This window comes from Miscanthus floridulus, chromosome 14, assembly GCF_019320115.1.
Source record: "Miscanthus floridulus cultivar M001 chromosome 14, ASM1932011v1, whole genome shotgun sequence".
NCBI lineage: Eukaryota > Viridiplantae > Streptophyta > Magnoliopsida > Poales > Poaceae > Miscanthus > Miscanthus floridulus.
This window is the reverse complement of record NC_089593.1, coordinates 17677223-17695653: the sequence shown is the minus strand read 5'-3', so window position 1 is coordinate 17695653 and position 18431 is coordinate 17677223. Positions and strand designations below refer to the sequence as shown.

The following is an 18431-nucleotide window of genomic DNA, read 5'->3' as shown; positions in this document are numbered from 1 at the left end:
TAAGCCTATAGCACAAAATGGCTGCAGCTGTCCTCTGCTTTCTCCTTTCTTCCATCCCGAGAATAGAGGAACACGTTTGGGCCCTTCCCTCCATTCTTGCGTCTGCTCTTCACCATAAAGCTAGCGCTTGGATTTTGAAGAATGACTTGATTTTTTTGCTTTAAGGTTAGTAACAAACATCCACTCCTTTGATTTTGTTGCTTAATTAGCTTCGTTTTTATGGCTACATTGCTTGATTCTCATTCTAGTTCTTTCTCCATTCTAGAGAGCACTTTTTTAATTGGACATTTGTGCAAGGCTCAAATTATGATGAATCCATCATTCAAAAGGTTGGTGTCTATGAACACATTTAAATTCCTAGCTAATTATTCCATGGTGGTCAAGATCATCATTGTTAGTATGTGATGCTATAATTAGTTCTTAGAAGTAGAGTAGAATAGATGTTCTTCATTATTGTGCAATAATTGTTTTTTACTATGATTTTCAATTTACAAGGCCGGGGCTACCAATTTTAATTTTCCAATAATTAGTGTACAATAATGTTTTCCAAAAATGGTACTTTCGAGCTACAATTGTTGTTCATGAAGTTTAATTTCTTATTAATTCTTTGTAATTACTGTCTCAGTATTTTTTTATGCAGAGATGGATCAAGAGTGGATGCATCTGTCCTGAACAGACAAGCAGTACATGCATGGCGTCAGCCAGTTTATCACCGATGCTAAAGCCCATGCTGGGAATGAAAACCCTGTCTTCTGTCCATGCAAAGATTGCAAGAATCTAAGAAACTTTCGTCAAATTGAGTCTATATGATCGCACTTGATTACCAGGGGGTTCATGCCAAACTATACAATATGGACTATGCATGGTGAGATTGGTGTGAATGTTCTGCAGGAAAACGATGATGATGTGGACATGCCTGACGTAGCCATCCACGATGCTGACGAGGAACCCGGTGTCAACACAGAACCTATGGCCATAGTTAATAATGTGTTTAGGAACACACTAGCTGACGACACCGAGGATAACGATGGCATTTCTCAGCTGCTACGTAATATAGAGACCGGATGTCTTAGTGAAAGACAGCTGAGAAAGCTAGAGAAAATGAGGCAAGATGGCAAAACACCATTGTATAGGAATTGTCCAATGAGCAAACTGAAAGCCGACATCATGATGTTAGGGTTCAAATCGACAAACGGATTGAGCGATAAAGGCTTTGATCAGTTGTTAGGTATAATAAGAAAATTGCTCCTAGAAAAAAAATGATTTGCCAGAAAAGACATACTTGGCCAAGCAAATGATCTGCCCCATCGGCCTCGAGGTTGAAAAAATCCACGCGTGTTCCAATGATTGCATGTTGTACCGTGGAGAAAAATACAAAGACTTGGACAAGTGCCCCAAGTCTGAAGCTCCACGGTACAAGGAAGGGCCATTAGATGAGGGTACCAAGACTAGAGGAGGTCCCGTAAAGGTCGTTTGGTATTTCCCTATAGCTCCCCAGGTGCATAGGTTGTTTGCATGTCCAAAGTCAGCCAAGCTGTTGCGCTAGCATGGCGAAGAGCGTAAGAAAGATACAACGATGAGGCACCCCGCCGATGGGCATGAATGGAGGACTGTCAATACTATATTCTATAAGAACATCGGTAGAGAGGTAAGGCACCTTTGGTTTGCTTTGAGCACAGATGGGATGAATCTTTTCGACCAGGTAAGAAGCAATCAGAGCACCTGGCCAGTGATGCTCTGTATATACAACCTTCCACCTTGGGTCTGTATGAAGCGGTCGTACATCCAGATGCCACTACTGATCCAAGGGCCAAGACAACCTGGGAATGACATCGATGTGTTTTTATAACCAGTGATCGATGAACTAGTGGAGATGTTTGAAAAGGGTATGCCGGATGTTTGGGATGAGTAAAAAAGGAAGATGTCATGATCAAGGGAGTATTTATCGCTACAATCACCGACTTGCTAGGTCGAGGTTCATTGTCCGGAGAGAAGACAAAATGCTATACTGGATGTGTCGAGTGCTTGGATGACACCAATGCGGTAAATCTGCTAAATAACTCAAAGATAGTTTATATGGGACACCGTAGATTCCACGGAGGGTTACCAAGACCGTGAAAGAAAACACTATACTATAGCTGATAAGTTCAAGCGAACATGGCCATTAGCCTTGCTCTTTTATCCGTGTCTGCGAAACTATATAAGCCAAATCAAGAAAAAGTTGAACTAGTTAATGTGTTGACAAAACAAAACAAATAACGTTTACTACTGATGCTCCGCTGTTCCTTTTTTCACTACTAGTAGTATCTTGTACGTAGTCCTGCTCGGCTGCAAACAGTGGCGGCGGCGCTAGTACTAGCTTCTAGTGCCGATCCCAACACTAGTACGTGGTGGCTTCATTAGCTCCACTCTTGTCGAGTCTTAAATAAGTCAATATGTGTCCCATTGAGGGAATAAATTTATTTTATATAGGACATTGTAGGTTCTACGGGGCTACCATTCCGTGAGAGAAAACATTATACTATAGTTGATAAGTTCAAGCGAACATGGTCATTAGCCTTGCTCTTTTATCTTGGTTGTCTCTGTACCAAAAGATTATTGTGTCTGTGAAACTATATAAGCCAAATCAAGAAAAAGTTGAACTAGTTAATGTGTTGACAAAACAAAGCTAATAACGTTTACTACTGATGCTCCGCTGTTCCTTTTTTCACTACTAGCAGTATCTTGTACGTAGTCCTGCTCGGCTGCAAACAGTGGCGGCGGCGCTAGTACTAGCTTCTAGTGCCGATCCCAACACTAGTATGTGGTAGCTTCAGGGCAGTCCCAATGGTGCATTGATGATGGTTTCTATCCTCATTAAATGATTTGCCACGTAGGCAAAATGCTGACATGGCAATGTAATTAATGAAGAAAGAGAGCAAAAATCATAGATCTGGTTTCTTCATGAAGAAACCAGGTCTACTCTTGACCCAATGCACCAAGAAACCATGAAATCGCCATTGGGGAGAAACTACCAGTTTCTAGGGAGCTCGTGTCGCACTCCCATTGGAGAAAAAGATAGAGTTGGGAGAGAGAAAGAGAAAATAGTTATTACTCATAGAAACCATGAGTTGGAAAGCAGTACTTTTTTGGTGCGATATCCTATGTTATAGAAACTACTAGTTTCTTTCATTGAGACTGCCCTTAGCTCCACTCTTGTCGAGTCTTAAATAAGTCAATATGTGTCCCATTGAGGGAATAAACTTATTTTAGATGGGGTGATACATTATCACTTAACTCTTCAAATTTAGTGGAATGACTCTATTTCTCATACTAGTACTAATTATTAGCTTTGTGAGAAATAAGATGATAATAGATAAATCTATTCTATTCAACGAGCCAAACAAAAAACTAAAGAGTAAGAGGATGGACTTCTTCATTCCACAAACCAATTACATCCAAAGTGAATCCAGTTAAACGAGTTTTTATAATGGCGACTAAAAATGGTTCCTCAGTCCTGTAATATTAATATAGATGGACCGTCGTGGGCCAGTGGCGGGAGCAAGGCCATACCATGTGCGCGAATTCACGCAAGCGCAAGCAGGGTAAAGGTGAGGTGACGTGGACTCTGGACGCTTGTGGAGAAGAACGAAGGATACGGAGAAGAAGTGCATGTGTTGCATATGTGGACCCAATAGCTAAAAGGTCAACTGATATGTTATCTCATTCATTCCGTCCATTTAGACAAACATGATGTCGGATACCGTGAGAAGGGGTACCCTAAGCAAGAACCAAAAAACGACTGCTTAGACTTCGTAAAGATCGAAACCAGCTAACAACCGCTGGCCTCGGCCGATTCTCCGACTCGCCCGAGGCCCCCTCACCGCTGACCCCGGGCGATCCCCCACCGAAGGCCTCGGCCGACCCCCTCTCGTCGCAGGCCTCGGCCAGGTCGCCGACCCTCCGTCTCGCGCGAGGCGGGCTCGGCAGCACTCCGCTGCCTCTTCCTTCACCCGTCCCTCTGACAAAACGTCGTGTCGCATTAACTCAGCCAACTGCTGCCCCTAACATCGGCCGCATGCTCGGCACAGTACAGCGGAATGGCCGACGGGACAGGAGGCAGGACTGGGCAGGGGTTACCCGCCACTGTGCCAACCGCTATGCACATGGTTGACGCCCATGCCTCACTGTGCTGCCAACTCCTGCTCCGAGAACAACGCGGCGTGGGGAGCCACGTCTGGGATACTGTGGCCTCGGAATCAGTACCCAGGACCAATAATTCCCTCCAAGACCTCGGCAGTTTGCTTCAGGGGCTCGGCAGCCTGAGGATCCATGTCCACCGAGCCCCCCACGATGGCTCGGCCTCGGCATCTGCAGAGCCACGGCTCCCTACAACGTCATCGCACGATGACCAGCACGTCGCCCGCCATGTCCTGCCTCAAGCTGTACTGGAGCCCCACGACGCACAAGACCAAGTATGACCGGCGCGTCACTTCTGCACGACAAGGACGGGGCCACTCCATCGACCATACCACAACAGTGGCCGGCTACAGGGCTCGGACACGCCACCCCCATTTATAGAGCGCTATGTAGCAACATATGTACGTTCCTGGTTCTCCCTTAGAGTATAAAAGGGAGGGACCGAGGCCATTTCTAGGGGGAAAAAAGGAACGAGTAGAAAGAGGAACTCAAACTACACGCTTCTACGCTGCTTGAGAACAACGCCTCAAGCAGCCCGCACCACCCACGCCAAGACCTGGGGCTAGCTCCCTCTCTCACCTAGCTTGTAACCCCCTACTACGAGCACTCCGGTGCAAGGAATACAAGATCGATCTCTCAGACTGGACGTAGGGCCTCGATTGCCTGAACCAGTATAAACCTTGTGTCTCTTTGCATCACCATCCGGTTCGGGAGCACGCAGCACAAATTTACTCGTCGGTTGAGGACCCCCCCGGTCCGAAACACCGACAGTTGGCGCGCCAGGTAGGGGCTGCTGCGTATCATTTTCGTCATCCCAGCAGGACCCGGATGGCAGACCCCATACGACTATTGCGTCTCGGCACCGTAGTTTGGTTCGGGAGCCTAGAGTTCATGTCTCTAGGGCATGAGTACGACATGGTGCTCCTCACTCCTCGAGCCCCACCGTCCGACGATGAAGTCACGCCCCGGCAGCCCAGGCGCAGGCGGCGCCCGGGCGGCCGCTCTCGCCGCGCTCGCCAGGCACGACGCGAGCAAGGCCATCCCGACGCTACGCGAACCCGGGGCGACACGCCACTCCCCGCCGATATCCTATGACCAGCTGTTGGTACGGGGTCCCTGGCTGGGGACCTGTCTGGCCTGAGCATGGACAAAGGAAAATCGCCGGTGGCTCGCGGCGACGCCCAGTCGTCTAGCTCCGCTCCACCACTCCCTGAAGAGCCGACCCCGGCGGGGCAGAATCTGGAGACGGCACCGTCCCCATACCCCTTTGGGTTGAGAAATGCCGCCGCCTCTTATGCCTACGCTTACACTGCCGCTCACGAGCACCCCTCGGAACGCCGCCAGCGCTTCGCTCTCGACCTGAGCACCCACTCCGACTCCTCGGACGAGGACGAGGCATGGCCCAAGGTGGATTTCTCCGAACTCCACAACCCTGGGGCTTTGCGCCAATTCTTGGCCACAAGCGACTACTGCCTCGGCTATTCCGACTCCGACGACGAAGGGACTTACGATCCATCTTGTGAGTGCTTCCACGTCGGGCTCGGGATGCCAAGGGCGGGCGAAGAGGACGAGAGGACAGGCAACCATTCCCCGCCCCAGGCAGGGGTGGGCGATGCCACACCTCCGCATCTCGAAGCCCCGACAGCACGGAACGAGAATCCCATCCGCGGGGAGCATCGACGCCCAGACCTGGAGCAGCTCCGCGAGCTTCAAGCCAAGGTCGAACAAGACCGACTCCTTCTACAACAGCTTCGAGACACTCTCGAGCAGGAGCAGCAAGGGCGCGGTGAGGGCGGAGGAGCCCGACGGAGGGCCCGCGACGTCCATCACCGCATCAACAACAACGAGGAGGATGAGCCACCCCCAATTTTTAATCGCGCTAGCCAGAATGTCGCAGCGGCTACGATGCTGGTCTGAGCAATGCCCGAGCCCTCAACCACCGATGGGCGACGGGTCCGCGGAGAGCTCCGCGACCTCCTCGAGACCGCAGCGGTGCAGCAGGCCGAAAGTTCTGCCTCCTGCCGGTGCGGAGGCACTTCGGAGCAACCCACGGCGCAACCTCGCCAGGGCCAGGATGCCTCGGTCCGTCCCGAGCCTGCTCGCGCGCCGACAGTCAACAGGGCCCTCTCGGTGCGCGACCGACCTGGACACCAACGCGAGGCACAAGGCGACCACGAAGTAGTTGGCAGGCGACGGCGCCACGACGACGGAGCCGCCCGGGGCTACCACCCACACCGAGGCGGTCGCTACGACAGCGAAGAGGACCGCAGTCCTTCTCCCGAGCCACCTGGCCCTCGGGTCTTTAGTAGAGCCGTCCGCAACGCTCACTTTCTAGCCCGGTTCCGGCAACCTGCCAACCTCACGAAGTATAGCGGCGAGACGAACCCCGAGCTATGGCTAGCCGATTATCGCCTGGCTTGTCAGCTAGGTGGTGCGGACGATGACCTACTCATCATCTGCAACCTCCCTTTGTTCTTGTCAGACTCAGCGTGAGCCTGGCTCGAACACCTTCCCCCCGCACAGATCCACGACTGGCGCGACTTGGTGAGGGTCTTCGTCGGGAATTTCCAGGGCACCTACGTGCACCCCAGGAACTCCTGGGACCTCAAAGGTTGCCGCCAGAAGCCGGACGAATCTCTTCGAGATTTCATCTGGCGCTTCTCCAAGAAATGCACCGAGTTGCCCCGCGTCGGTGACTCGGAAATCGTCCAAGCATTCCTCTCTGGCACCTCCTGCCGAGACCTGGTCCGAGAATTGGGCCGGAACATACCAACCACAGCGGCCGCACTCCTTGACATCGCCACCAACTTCGCCTCGGGCGAAGAGGCGGTTGGGGCCATCTTCCCCAACAACGACGCCAAGGGGAAGCAGAAGGACAAGGCCCCTGAGGCCTCGCCCACCCGCATCCCCAAGAGAAAGAAGAAGGGTCGCCCAGGGAAGCAGGAGGTCCTCGAGGCCGGCCATGTCGCCACAGCAGATCGTAGGAATCCCCGAGGCCCCCGGGGCCCCGGGCTATTTGACGACATGCTGAAGAAGCCCTGTCCTTACCATCAAGGTCCGATGAAGCATGCCCTCGAGGAGTGCACCATGCTCCGGCGTTACTACGCCAGGCTTGGGCTCCCCGACGACGATGACGCCAGGAAAAGGGGCGCCGGTGAGAGGGACGGCGATAAAGATGATGGGTTCCCCGAGGTACGCAACGCCTTCATGATCTTTGGCGGACCCTCGGCATGCCTCACGGCGTGCCAGCGAAAGAGGGAACGCCGGGAGGTCTTCCCGATCAAGGTGGCCACCCCCCAGTACCTCGACTGGTCTCGAGAGGCAATCACCTTTGATCGGGATGACCACCCCGATTATGTTCCAAACCCCGGGCAGTACCCGCTTGTCGTCGACCCGATCGTCGGCAACACCCGGCTTACCAAAGTGCTCATGGATGGAGGCAGCGGCCTCAACATCCTCTACGTCAACACTCTAGAGCTCCTGGAGCTCGACCAGTCACGGCTCCGAGGTGGTTCCACGCCCTTCCACGGCGTCGTGCCAGGAAAGCGCACACGACCCCTCGGGCGCATCGACTTACCCGTCTGCTTTGGCACTCCCTCCAACTACCGCAAGGAGGTCCTCACCTTCGAGGTGGTTGGATTCAAGGGGGCTTACCACGCCATCTTGGGGCACCCGTGCTACGCCAAGTTCATGGCGGTCCCCAACTACACCTACCTCAAGCTCAAGATGCCAGGCCCCAACGGCATCATCACCGTCAAGTCCACGTACGAACATGCATACGACTGCGACGTCGAGTGCATCGAGTACGCCGAGGCCATCGTGGAGGTCGAGACCCTCATCGCCGATCTCGACCAGCTTGGTAGCGAGGTTCCCGATGCCAAGCGGCGCGTCGGGACCTTCGAGCCCGCGGAGGCCGTCAAGCTCGTCCCCGTCGATCCCACCGTCCCCAACGGCCGAGGACTAAAGATCAGCGCCACCCTCGACAGCAAATAGGAGGCTGTGCTCGTCGACTTTCTCCATGCGAACGTCGATATGTTCGTGTGGAGTCCCTCGGACATGCCAGGCATACCAAGGGAGGTCGCCGAGCACGCCTTAGATATCCGGGCGGGCTCCAGGCCGGCAAAGCAGCGCCTGCGCCGGTTCGACGAGGAGAAGCGCAGGGCCATCGGCGAAGAAGTGCAGAAGCTCATAGCGGCCGGGTTCATCAAGGAAGTATTCCATCCAGAGTGGTTGGCTAACCCTGTATTAGTCAGGAAGAAAAGTGGCAAGTGGAGGATGTGCGTGGACTACACTGGTCTAAATAAAGCGTGCCCGAAGGTCCCATTCCCACTACCACGAATTGACCAAATCGTCGACTCCACTGCAGGATGCGAAACCCTCTCCTTCCTTGATGCGTATTCCGGTTACCACCAAATCAAGATGAAAGAGTCCGACCAGCTCGCGACTTCTTTCATCACTCCATTCGGCATGTACTGCTACATGACCATGCCGTTCGGCCTCAGAAACGCAGGGGCTACTTACCAGCGGTGCATGATCCAAGTCTTTGGCGAACACATCGGGCGAACCGTCGAGGCCTACGTGGATGACATCGTAGTCAAGTCCAGGAAGGCCGGTGATCTCGTCGGCGACTTGGAGGTTGCCTTCACATGTCTCAGAGAGAAGGGCATCAAGCTCAACCCCAAGAAGTGTGTCTTCGGGGTTCCCCGAGGCATGCTCTTGGGATTCATAGTCTCAGAACGTGGAATCGAGGCCAACCCGGAGAAGGTCTCGGCCGTGACCAACATGGGCCCGATCTGAGACCTCAAAGGGGTGCAGAGGGTCATGGGATGCCTTGCGGCCCTAAGCCGCTTCATCTCGCGCCTCGGCGAAAAAGGCCTGCCCCTGTACCGCCTCTTGAGAAAGTCCGAGCGCTTTTCTTGGACCGCCGAGGCCGAGGAAGCCCTCGCCAGGCTCAAAGCACTGCTCACCAACCCCCCGTCCTGGTTCCGCCCACCGAGGGCGAGCACCTCTTGCTCTACGTCACCGCGACGACCCAAGCGGTCAGCGCGGCCGTAGTAGTCGAGAGGCAGGAGAAGGGACATGCTCTACCCGTCCAACGACCTGTCTACTTCATCAACGAAGTACTCTCTGAGACTAAGACACGTTACCCCCACATCCAGAAGCTGGTTTACACCGTAGTCTTGGCTCGACGCAAGCTGCGTCACTACTTCGAGTCCCACCTGGTGACTGTGGTGTCGTCTTTTCCTCTGGGAGAGATAATCCAAAACCGGGAGGCCTCGGGTAGAATAGCCAAGTGGGCTGTCGAACTCATGGGGGAAACCTTGTCTTTCGCACCTCGGAAAGCGATCAAATCACAGGTCCTGGCCGACTTTGTAGCCGAGTGGATCGACACACAGCTGCCACCCGTTCAGATCCAATCAAAATGCTGGACCATGTACTTCGACGGGTCTCTGATGAAGACTGGGGCTGGCGCGGGCCTGCTCCTGGTCTCGCCCCTCGGAGTACACATGCGCTACATGATCCGGCTGCACTTCGCTGCCTCCAACAATGTGGCCGAATACGAGGCCCTCGTCAACGGCCTGCAAATCGCCATCGAACTTGGAGTGCGACGTCTCGACGTACGGGGTGATTCGTAGCTCGTCGTCGATCAGGTGATGAAAGAGTCAAGCTACCATGACCCCAAAATGAAGGCGTACTGCACGATAGTACGTCACCTAGAGAACAAGTTCGACGGTCTCGAACTCAACCACGTTGCGCGAAAGTTCAACGAGGCCGCAGACAAACTAGCAAAGATGGCGTCGGCGCGGACCCTGGTCCCCCCGAACGTCTTCGCCAGAGACCTCCACAAGCCATCCGTCGACTACGCCTCGGCGACGGAAGAGGGCCCATCGGCCGAGCCCACCGCAGGGCCCGAGGCCCCCTCTGCCACCGAGACCCCGCCAGCTGAGCCCGAGGCCATGGCGATTGACGCAGAGCCTCCCAAGGCCGACCAAGGAACGGACTGGCGAGTCCCTTTCCTTGATCGCCTCGTTCGAGGAGAGCTTCCTGCGGACAGAGCTGAGGCCCGACGGCTTGCGCGACGAGCCAAAACCTACATCCTCTGCAACGGCGAGTTGTATAGGCGTAGCCCATCTGGTATTCTCCAACGATGCATCACCACCGAGGCTGGCCAATCCCTACTTTGGGACTTGCACGCGGGAGTCTGCGGGCACCACGCGGCGCCTCGGGCGCTCGTGGGTAACACCTTCCACCAAGGTTTCTATTGGCCAACAGCGGTGGCCGACGCCACGAAGCTAGTACGCTCCTGCGAGGGATGCCAGTACTACGCTCGACAGACGCACCTCCCGGCCCAAGCCCTCCAAGCCATCCCCATCACATGGCTATTCGCTGTGTGGGGACTGGACATGGTTGGGCCTCTACAGAAGGCACCCGGGGGCTATACCCATCTGCTGGTAGCCATCGACAAATTCTCCAAATGGATCGAGGCTCGTCCGATCACTCAGATCAAATCCGAGCAAGCGGTGCTGTTCTTTACGGATATCATCCATAGGTTCGGAATCCCAAATACCATCATCACCGACAATGGGACACAATTCACCGGCCACAAGTTCCTGACATTCTGCGACGACCGCCACATCCGTGTGGCCTGGTCAGCCGTAGGACATCCCAGGACAAACGGCCAAGTAGAACGTGCGAACGGCATGATCCTACAAGGTCTCAAACCTAGGATACACAACCGGTTGAAGAAATTCGGCAAGAAATGGCTTGCCGAACTCCCATCGGTCATTTGGAGCCTGAGGAATACACCGAGCCGAGCCATGGGATTTACACCGTTCTTCCTGGTCTATGGGGCCGAGGCCATCCTCCCCACTGACCTGGAATACGGTTCCTCGAGACTACAGGCCTACAACGAGCAAAGCAACCGCACTGCCCGCGAAGACGCCCTCGACCAACTGGAGGAAGCCCGAGACGTCGCGCTGCTACACTCGGCCAGGTACCAGCAAGCCCTACGACGCTACCAAGCCCGGCGCGTCCAAAGCCGAGACCTGAAGGTGGGCGACCTGGTGCTGAGACTGAGGCAGAGCAACAAGGGCCACCACAAGCTGACCCCACCCTGGGAAGGGTCGTACATCGTCGCTCAAGTGCTGAAGCCCGGGACCTACAAGTTAGCCAACGAGAAGGGCGAAATCTTCACCAACGCTTGGAACATAGAATAGCTATGTCATTTCTACCCTTAAATTTCCAAGCATTGTATATTTTGTTTCTTGAAATACATTAAAGAAGCGTCTTTAGTTGTTCTAATTTTTCGAGAAACCCCCATCAAGGGGAACCTGTCCCGTACTAGGACAAGTCGATTACAGAAAAAACCTAAGGATCAGAGGTTCGCCTCAAGAGCGAAAGGCTGGCCGAGCCGAGAGATAAGCCTACGCCTCCGGGCTATGGCAACTCCCTCACCACCTTTTACTCGAGAGGCAGCCCAGGCTCCGAGGGGTTTTTTTTCAAAGGACTTGTCTAGAAATCGGAACAGAAGGTAAAACGCTTTACGATAATGCTTCAAGGGAGACTCGGCCATGCCTCCGCAGGGCCGAGCCTCCCTCGGGGGCTAGAAGGGGGGAACCCCCCTAAGTCCCGGACACCATTTCTTAATCGATTTTCAGTTAAATTCCTACGCCAAACTCTCTCTAGCGCGCTCTAACAGACCATTTGTAAAGAACCTAAGGACCAAAAGTATGTCTCAAGGCTAAAAGGCCGGCCGAGCTGTGAGAACGACCTACGCCTCCGGGCTACGGCAACTCCCTCACCACCTTTTACCCGAGGGACAACTTAGGCTCCAAGGGAGTTTTTACAGATGATGCGTTCGGAGGCAAGACAGAGGACAGAGGCTTGGAAATACAATAAAACGATTAGAAAAAAACGCATATATATACAAGCACCTCACAAAGGCCTCGACGGCCACAAACGTCATGATATAGTAACAAATCTAACTTATTACATGGCCCCCTCGGCCCAGGTCAAGGCGCAGGGTCTCCCGCATCGGCAGACGGCGAAGGAGGGACCACCTCCTCTTCGAACAGCTTCGCCAACGCCGTGCCGGGGCCCTCGACTGCCGCTTCTAGCCTCGTCAGCTCCTCCTCGGCCTCGACGGCATCCTCGGACAGGACATAGCCGTCACTGACGCCTTCGACGTCGACGCCGGCGTAGTGCGAGGAGACAACGGCTAGGGCGCGTTTGACGCCTGTGTGTAGCGCCTCTCGCAATCGCTGACGTGTTTGGCCAATCAACGCAGTCAGGCGGCTCCTAAGGGAGCTGCCCGATTGAACCCCCTCCATCTCCAGGGCCTCGCAGACGGCACGAGCGGCGCTCTGCAGCACGTCGTGCTCCTCGATCTCGCGATCGAGCACTGTCTGCAGCGCGGCGGAGGCCTCGGTCAACCGCGAGACCTCATCGTCCAACCCTGCGCCAAAACAAGTAGAATGGGATTAAGCGTCGAAGAAAACAAGCCAAACAGGGGCGCGAGGCCTACGGGACTCACCCTTGGCCTTCTCCTCCTGGCACCGGACCTCGACCTGAGAAGCCTCGGCCTTCTCCTTCCAGCGCTGGACCTCGACACGAGAGGCCTCGGCTGCCCTGGAAGCCTCCTTCTCCAGTTCTGCGTCGCAACAAGAAGTCAGGTGTCGAACGCATGAAAAAACGAACGAAACAAAGGGAATAGGACTCACCCTCGGCCGCCTTGGTAGCCTCTGCCAAGGCACCTTTCGTCAACTCGTGTGCCCGCTGCTCCGCACCCAGCTGCCCGGCGGTGGCTATGGCGGTGGCCCTCGCTTCTTCCGCCCGGGAGTTGGAGGCGTCTCGCTCGTCGACCACACGGGTCAGTTCCTCCTCCAGCTCCTTGACCCGTGCCGCCAAAGGGGCGACCTGCCCCTGAGCCGTGGCCGCCTCAGCCTCCCGGTTGTCACAGCGAAGACGGAGATCCTCCGCCTCCGCGCTCCGCGCCGACAGAATCTCGTTGGCATGGGCGAGCAGCTCCCTCTGCCGACAGAGCTTGTCCCAGACGCCCCTCTCCCGCCGAAGGAACAGCGACTTCCTGAAAGACCGGGCCTCGAGCTCCTGGATAGGCAGAACACAAGTTGAGCACTACGAGTAAACCCGGAGAAAGACGACGTCACACGAGAAAAGGGGGATACGTACCTGCGAGACCCCGGGCAGGTCATTGGCCACGACGGACAGCGCTGTCCACAGCGACCGTTCCGCCAGGCTATGGTACTGCTCGAGGGTGTCCCAGCGACCCCCCTCGGCCACGTCCTCAAGTGCAAAGATGGGCTCCCCCTCGGGGTCGTCCCGGCTCCGCCACCAGACGCGCGGGTGATCCCACCCGTACGGCTCAGGCCGCACTCGCACGAGGGCCGCACTTCCCTCGCCCGAAGCCGAAGCCGGCTGTTCCACGGCGCTGGCTGCCCCGGCATCGGCCACCCCCTTCCCCCGGGAAGCATTGTCGGTAGGGATCGGGCGGACCTCCGCCTCCCGGGCGCTCCCCTGTACCGGAAGGTCGCTCTAAATTGGCGGCAGGGTTGAGGCTTGCCTCGCCTCCGTCTCCACCTCCAGGGCCGCCGCGCTCATTCCGGCCTCCACCACTTCGGCCCTGAAGTTCCCGGGCGCCGCGATCTCCACCACCTCGGCCCCTGAGGTCCGGGGGGCCTCGGCAACCGTGGGGGCCTCGACCTCGACCTCGCCCTCGGTGGCCTCGACAACCGAGGGGGCCTCGACCTCAACCTCGCCCTCGGTGGCCTCCACGGCCGAGGAGGTCTCGGCCGCACCCACAGTGGCCTCGACAGCTGCAGGTGCTGCGGCCTCGCAGAGTATAGGCTCCTCCTCCTCCTCTCGCCCCACGGCCACCTGGGTAGCCCCTACCTGGGCGACCAACTCCTGTATGTCCACCGCCCCTAGGGCGATGGAACCCGTGCCCACCTTGAGCGCCTTGCGTGGCACAAAGGCAGGCACTTCCGCCTGACGCTTCCGGCTGAAGGCAAAACACGGTCAGACCCGCGACCAAAACAAAAGCAGGAGATGTTAAAAAACTTCACTAACAAAATGCTCACCTCGAGTGGATGCCCAACCGCTTCTTCACTGCGTCCCTCCTCTGCAATGGCGGCGGTGGCGGCAGCAGCACGGCCTCTGTGTCCACCGGTGCCAGCTGGCCTCCGCCGGAGCCCAGCTCCTCCTCGACCCTTCGCGGAGACAATGGGGTCGCCCCCACCGTTGCTCGCTCCACCTCCACCGTCGAGCCCATCAGGCTGACGGCACGCTCCTCTGACATCCACGCCTCGGGCGGTCCGGCCTCGGCCCCGGGACGGGCCGCCACCGGCCCCGGGACACCTCCTCCTCCTAGGAGCGTCAGGCTCCTTGCCGGCGCCCCGGGCACCATCTCCCTAATGTCGGGAAGGTGTTCCAAGCAGGCCGTCCCCACCTCGCGCCCGCCGCCGTCGCCCGAAGAATCCGACACCGACGACGAGGGAGACGGCTCCAACGGGAGACCGTCGAGCTTCTAACGCCGGCGACGGGCATCCAGCTTTTCGCACGCGAGGAGCTTCTTCGTGCGCTTCGCCTCCTTGGCGTCTTTCTTCTTCTTCTGCTCCTCGGCGCGCGCCCTGTTCACGGCTCACCACCGGGCGTCCTTAGGAACGGGCGGCGGGGAGTCTCGCACGTCTCTTATCCCCTGTGGGAACGACGAAGTAAGACAACAGACAAAAAAGGCGAAAAACAAGAAGGCCGCGAAAGCCTCGGCAACATCCAACTTACTAGTGAAATGTGCCCCCGCGACGGGCGCATCGGGAACGGCATCAAATCGTCGATCTTCGGCTTCCCGTCTACCGCCTCTCTCACCCGACGCAGGGTCTCGTCGTCGGTAAGAGCGAGGGCGGACATCCTGATACCGGCGATCGGATCGCTCGGGGTCATCTCAAACAGCCGCCGCCGCCGAGCCATCAGCGGCAGCACCCTCCGGCGGTGAAAAGCCGCCACGACCATGGCCGCCGAAAGGCCGTGGTCACGCAGCTTCCCCAAGGCCCTCAAGAGCGGTTCCAGCCAAGGCTGATCGACCTTGATGACGCCGTATCCCCATTTCTCTGGCTGACTCTCTACAACCCGCCCGATATAAGGGGGAAGTCCTCTGTCGTCGTTGCGGAGGTAGAACCAACTGTGATACCAATGACGGTTGGACGATGATAGCTAGGCCGGGATGTAGAGGGACTGCCGGTCTTGGCGCACATGAAGAGTGCAGCCGCCGGCCCTCAGCACCTTCCGAGCCCCCTTCGTTCCCCCTGGCTTGGTGGTGTAACACCCCGGGGTTACGATCCTTTTTAGCACCACGATTTAGGCCTCAGTAAAGTTTTTGAAACGAGTTTCACGGATTTTTAATTTAAAACGTACTTGAGGCGATAAGCGAATCTTGTGACTCAGTTTTGTGGACTCGAATCAAATGTGCGCCCATGGACATTTAACCACAATTTACTAGTAAGACACGGGAAAAACTATATTCCTGCTGATGCGTACAGACTAGTATTATAACAATTTTGTACATGTTTATATTATCAGGGTGTAATTACGCAAGTTCGGAGCCCGCATTAGTGTAATAATTATCTAACCATTTTGTCATGGTTAACGCTGAGGCTCTGCATTGCTCTCCATTGGGAATCCACATTTTTGTACTTCTACTCGTCACCGCCAGCGAGTCAACAGTTTGTACATAGGTGAGCGAGGGAGGATTATGTGACAGTACTAGTTTAATATTCTCCAGTTTCAGCAGCCAAGAACATGCATGGTCTGTTTCTGGCTGGCACACAGGTTTAGCGGAAGCGCTGCGAGTAGGCTGCGAGGTGATAATGACCCAGGATGGGAGAGAGGAGCCTTGTCTTTTGCTCGCAACGCATAATATATTTCCTAGCTTAATTGAACCGTGCCGTCGTTAACCTGTCAGGCCACTCTGTCCTCTCTCACTGTATATTTGACCGACTATTCTTTTTCTTTTCTTTTCTCCGCTGCAGCCTGTCATGCCTGTCTCTGTCTTCGCGTCCCGCCAGGGTGACTCGTCCCATCTTTGCACTGTCTGTTCGTGCCGACTCGCTGCCTGGCTTGTTGGCCGGCCACCGCGTTTTGGCTCACCGGCACCATCGCTGCATAGCGACGCCGTCCACGTCGCGTACGGCTCTGCGGACCCCTGCTGTGCTGCCGTGTCCTTTCAATTTCCTGTCCGCGCGCTGGAACGCCACTGCTGGCCGCGTGGTACCGTGCTGCCCTGTCGGTCTCCCTCGGCTTCTTGTATACGAAGCCTGCTGCCTTCTTGCTTAAGCCGAAGACCGAGCTACTCCAAGCGTCTCTCCTTGCTCCTGCTGTGCTGCACCGCAGCAAACACCGACGCCTCCCTTGTTTTCCCTCACGTGCGCACGTGAAGTCCACCACCGCACTGGACCGAGCCCTCGCGCGCATCCCTTCCTCCGTCGCCCCGCGGCTGCCGGAGCGCCTCACCGGAGGCCACAGATGACCAGCTTCTGTTCTTCCCCGCAGCGCCCGTCGGGCCCACGCCGTCTGGTGCCGGGCCCTCCTCGCGCGAGCACGCAAGCCGCAGCACGTCGTTGCCGCGCCACCGCCCAGGACCGCATCGAGCACAACTCCACTACCATGCGCGAGACCCATGGCGCCATCCTCCTCCTCCCGCGCTGCCTTCCGAGCGCCTAGGCCTGTGCTGTTGCCGCGCACCACGCCGTGGCGGCAGCTCCCCACCTATGCCGGTTCTGCCTCGCAGCGCCGCGCCGCCGAGTCCTCCGCAGGAGCCGCCGATGTTCCCTGCTGCGCCCTAGCCGGAAATCGCCCACGCTCAGCCGAGTCGCAGCTACCGCGCCCTGTAGCGCGCCAGTGCCTCTTCGCCCTCTCTGGACCATCAGTCCCGCAACGCTGGACCGAGCCCCTCGCGCATGTGACCCCGGCCGAGCTGTCACCGCCCGGGCCGCAGGGCTTCGCCGTCGCCTGCGCCCGGCTTCTCCTGCTGCCGTGCGTCCTGCACTCCGGCGTGACCGCACCCTTGCTGCCTCTGTGCGCGCTGTGCGTCCGTGCACGCCGTGGCGCCGCTGTTCCTCGGGCTGGCCACGCTCTCGGTCCCTGTGCTGCCCGCGTTGCCGTGGCCGGTCCGCTGCCGCTGGGCCACCTTCGTCGGCGCGCCGCGACTTGTCAGCCGGTGCAAGGAGTCCGCCGTGCGCCGTCCAGGTGCCTGCCACGCCGCCGGTGCCTGCGTACCCGGCCGGGCCGCCGCTGCCCCGCGGCTAATTTTTCCGCCGTCGACTGGTTCCCCTGCTTCGGTGATGAGCTCTGTTTTTGGGGATGACGTGAAGGTGAGAAATCCAAGAAATAGAAATACGCAAGGTGTTTACTGCTAAGTACACGACTCGTATGAATAGTGCAAATAGGGTTTGGCGATTAGCAAAACGAATAAGGGGTTTTTTCTGCAAAGCGCGCCCACGCCCTGGGCTTGACCAGCTGGGCCGGCCTGTTGGCGCCGTGTCTGGGCCGCTCGCTGCCGCACGGTGGGGCCGGCCAGTTGCCAACGCGCCTGGGCCGCGCTCTCGCCGGACTGGTCGCGTGCCTCTCGCACCGCCGGGCCGCGCCTGGCTAATGGGCCGTGCGCGGAGCTGCTGGGCCGTCGCGCCGTGTTGGGCCACGCGCGTGCCTTCGGGCCGAGTTGGCCGCCTAGGCTCGTTCCTGTTGAGTGTTTTGTTTTGCTAATTAGTTTCGAGAATAAATTGATAAAATCAATATAAATTTATGTACCAGTCCAAAAATTATGAAACCAGTTTGGTTGAGTTCCTACAATCATGATCCATCCAATAGTGTATTTTGTTCACATAGTTTGATGATATTCTTAGGAGTCATATAATTAATCTAAGATATTTAATATTGCAAAATATAAATTTGTAGGAACTTTCGTGACAAATTGGCAATAGTATTAGATCTGAAATCTTTACAGTAGGTTTCTAGCAATATTAGCGGCTCACCATAATTTTGTAGCTCTAGAATAATTAGTTGCTAGATAAATAATAATGTCCTATTGCGAGTAAAGAAACACCGTTGGTTTATATAACTAAAAGAATTATTGAGAAATAATGCCTTGTTCGACAACATGGATACGTAGCTAAGTACGGTCGTAGTTAGAACTAGCCCGTTAACTTGAGAGGCGTAAAAGCGTATTTATACGAGTCACGATT

General features: G+C 56.2%; 1 protein-coding gene across 1 annotated transcript; it reads right to left on the bottom strand.

Moving 5' to 3' along the window:
- Positions 1-12191: 12191 nt before the first annotated feature.
- LOC136503120 (uncharacterized) lies at positions 12192-14602 on the bottom strand. Its single transcript, XM_066498299.1, has 6 exons — positions 14277-14602; positions 13777-14197; positions 13369-13713; positions 12900-13287; positions 12713-12829; positions 12192-12634 (listed from the first exon to the last, which is right to left on the bottom strand). Exons 1-6 carry the CDS (start codon positions 14600-14602, stop codon positions 12192-12194), a joined length of 2040 nt encoding a protein of 679 aa, XP_066354396.1.
- Positions 14603-18431: the final 3829 nt, after the last annotated feature.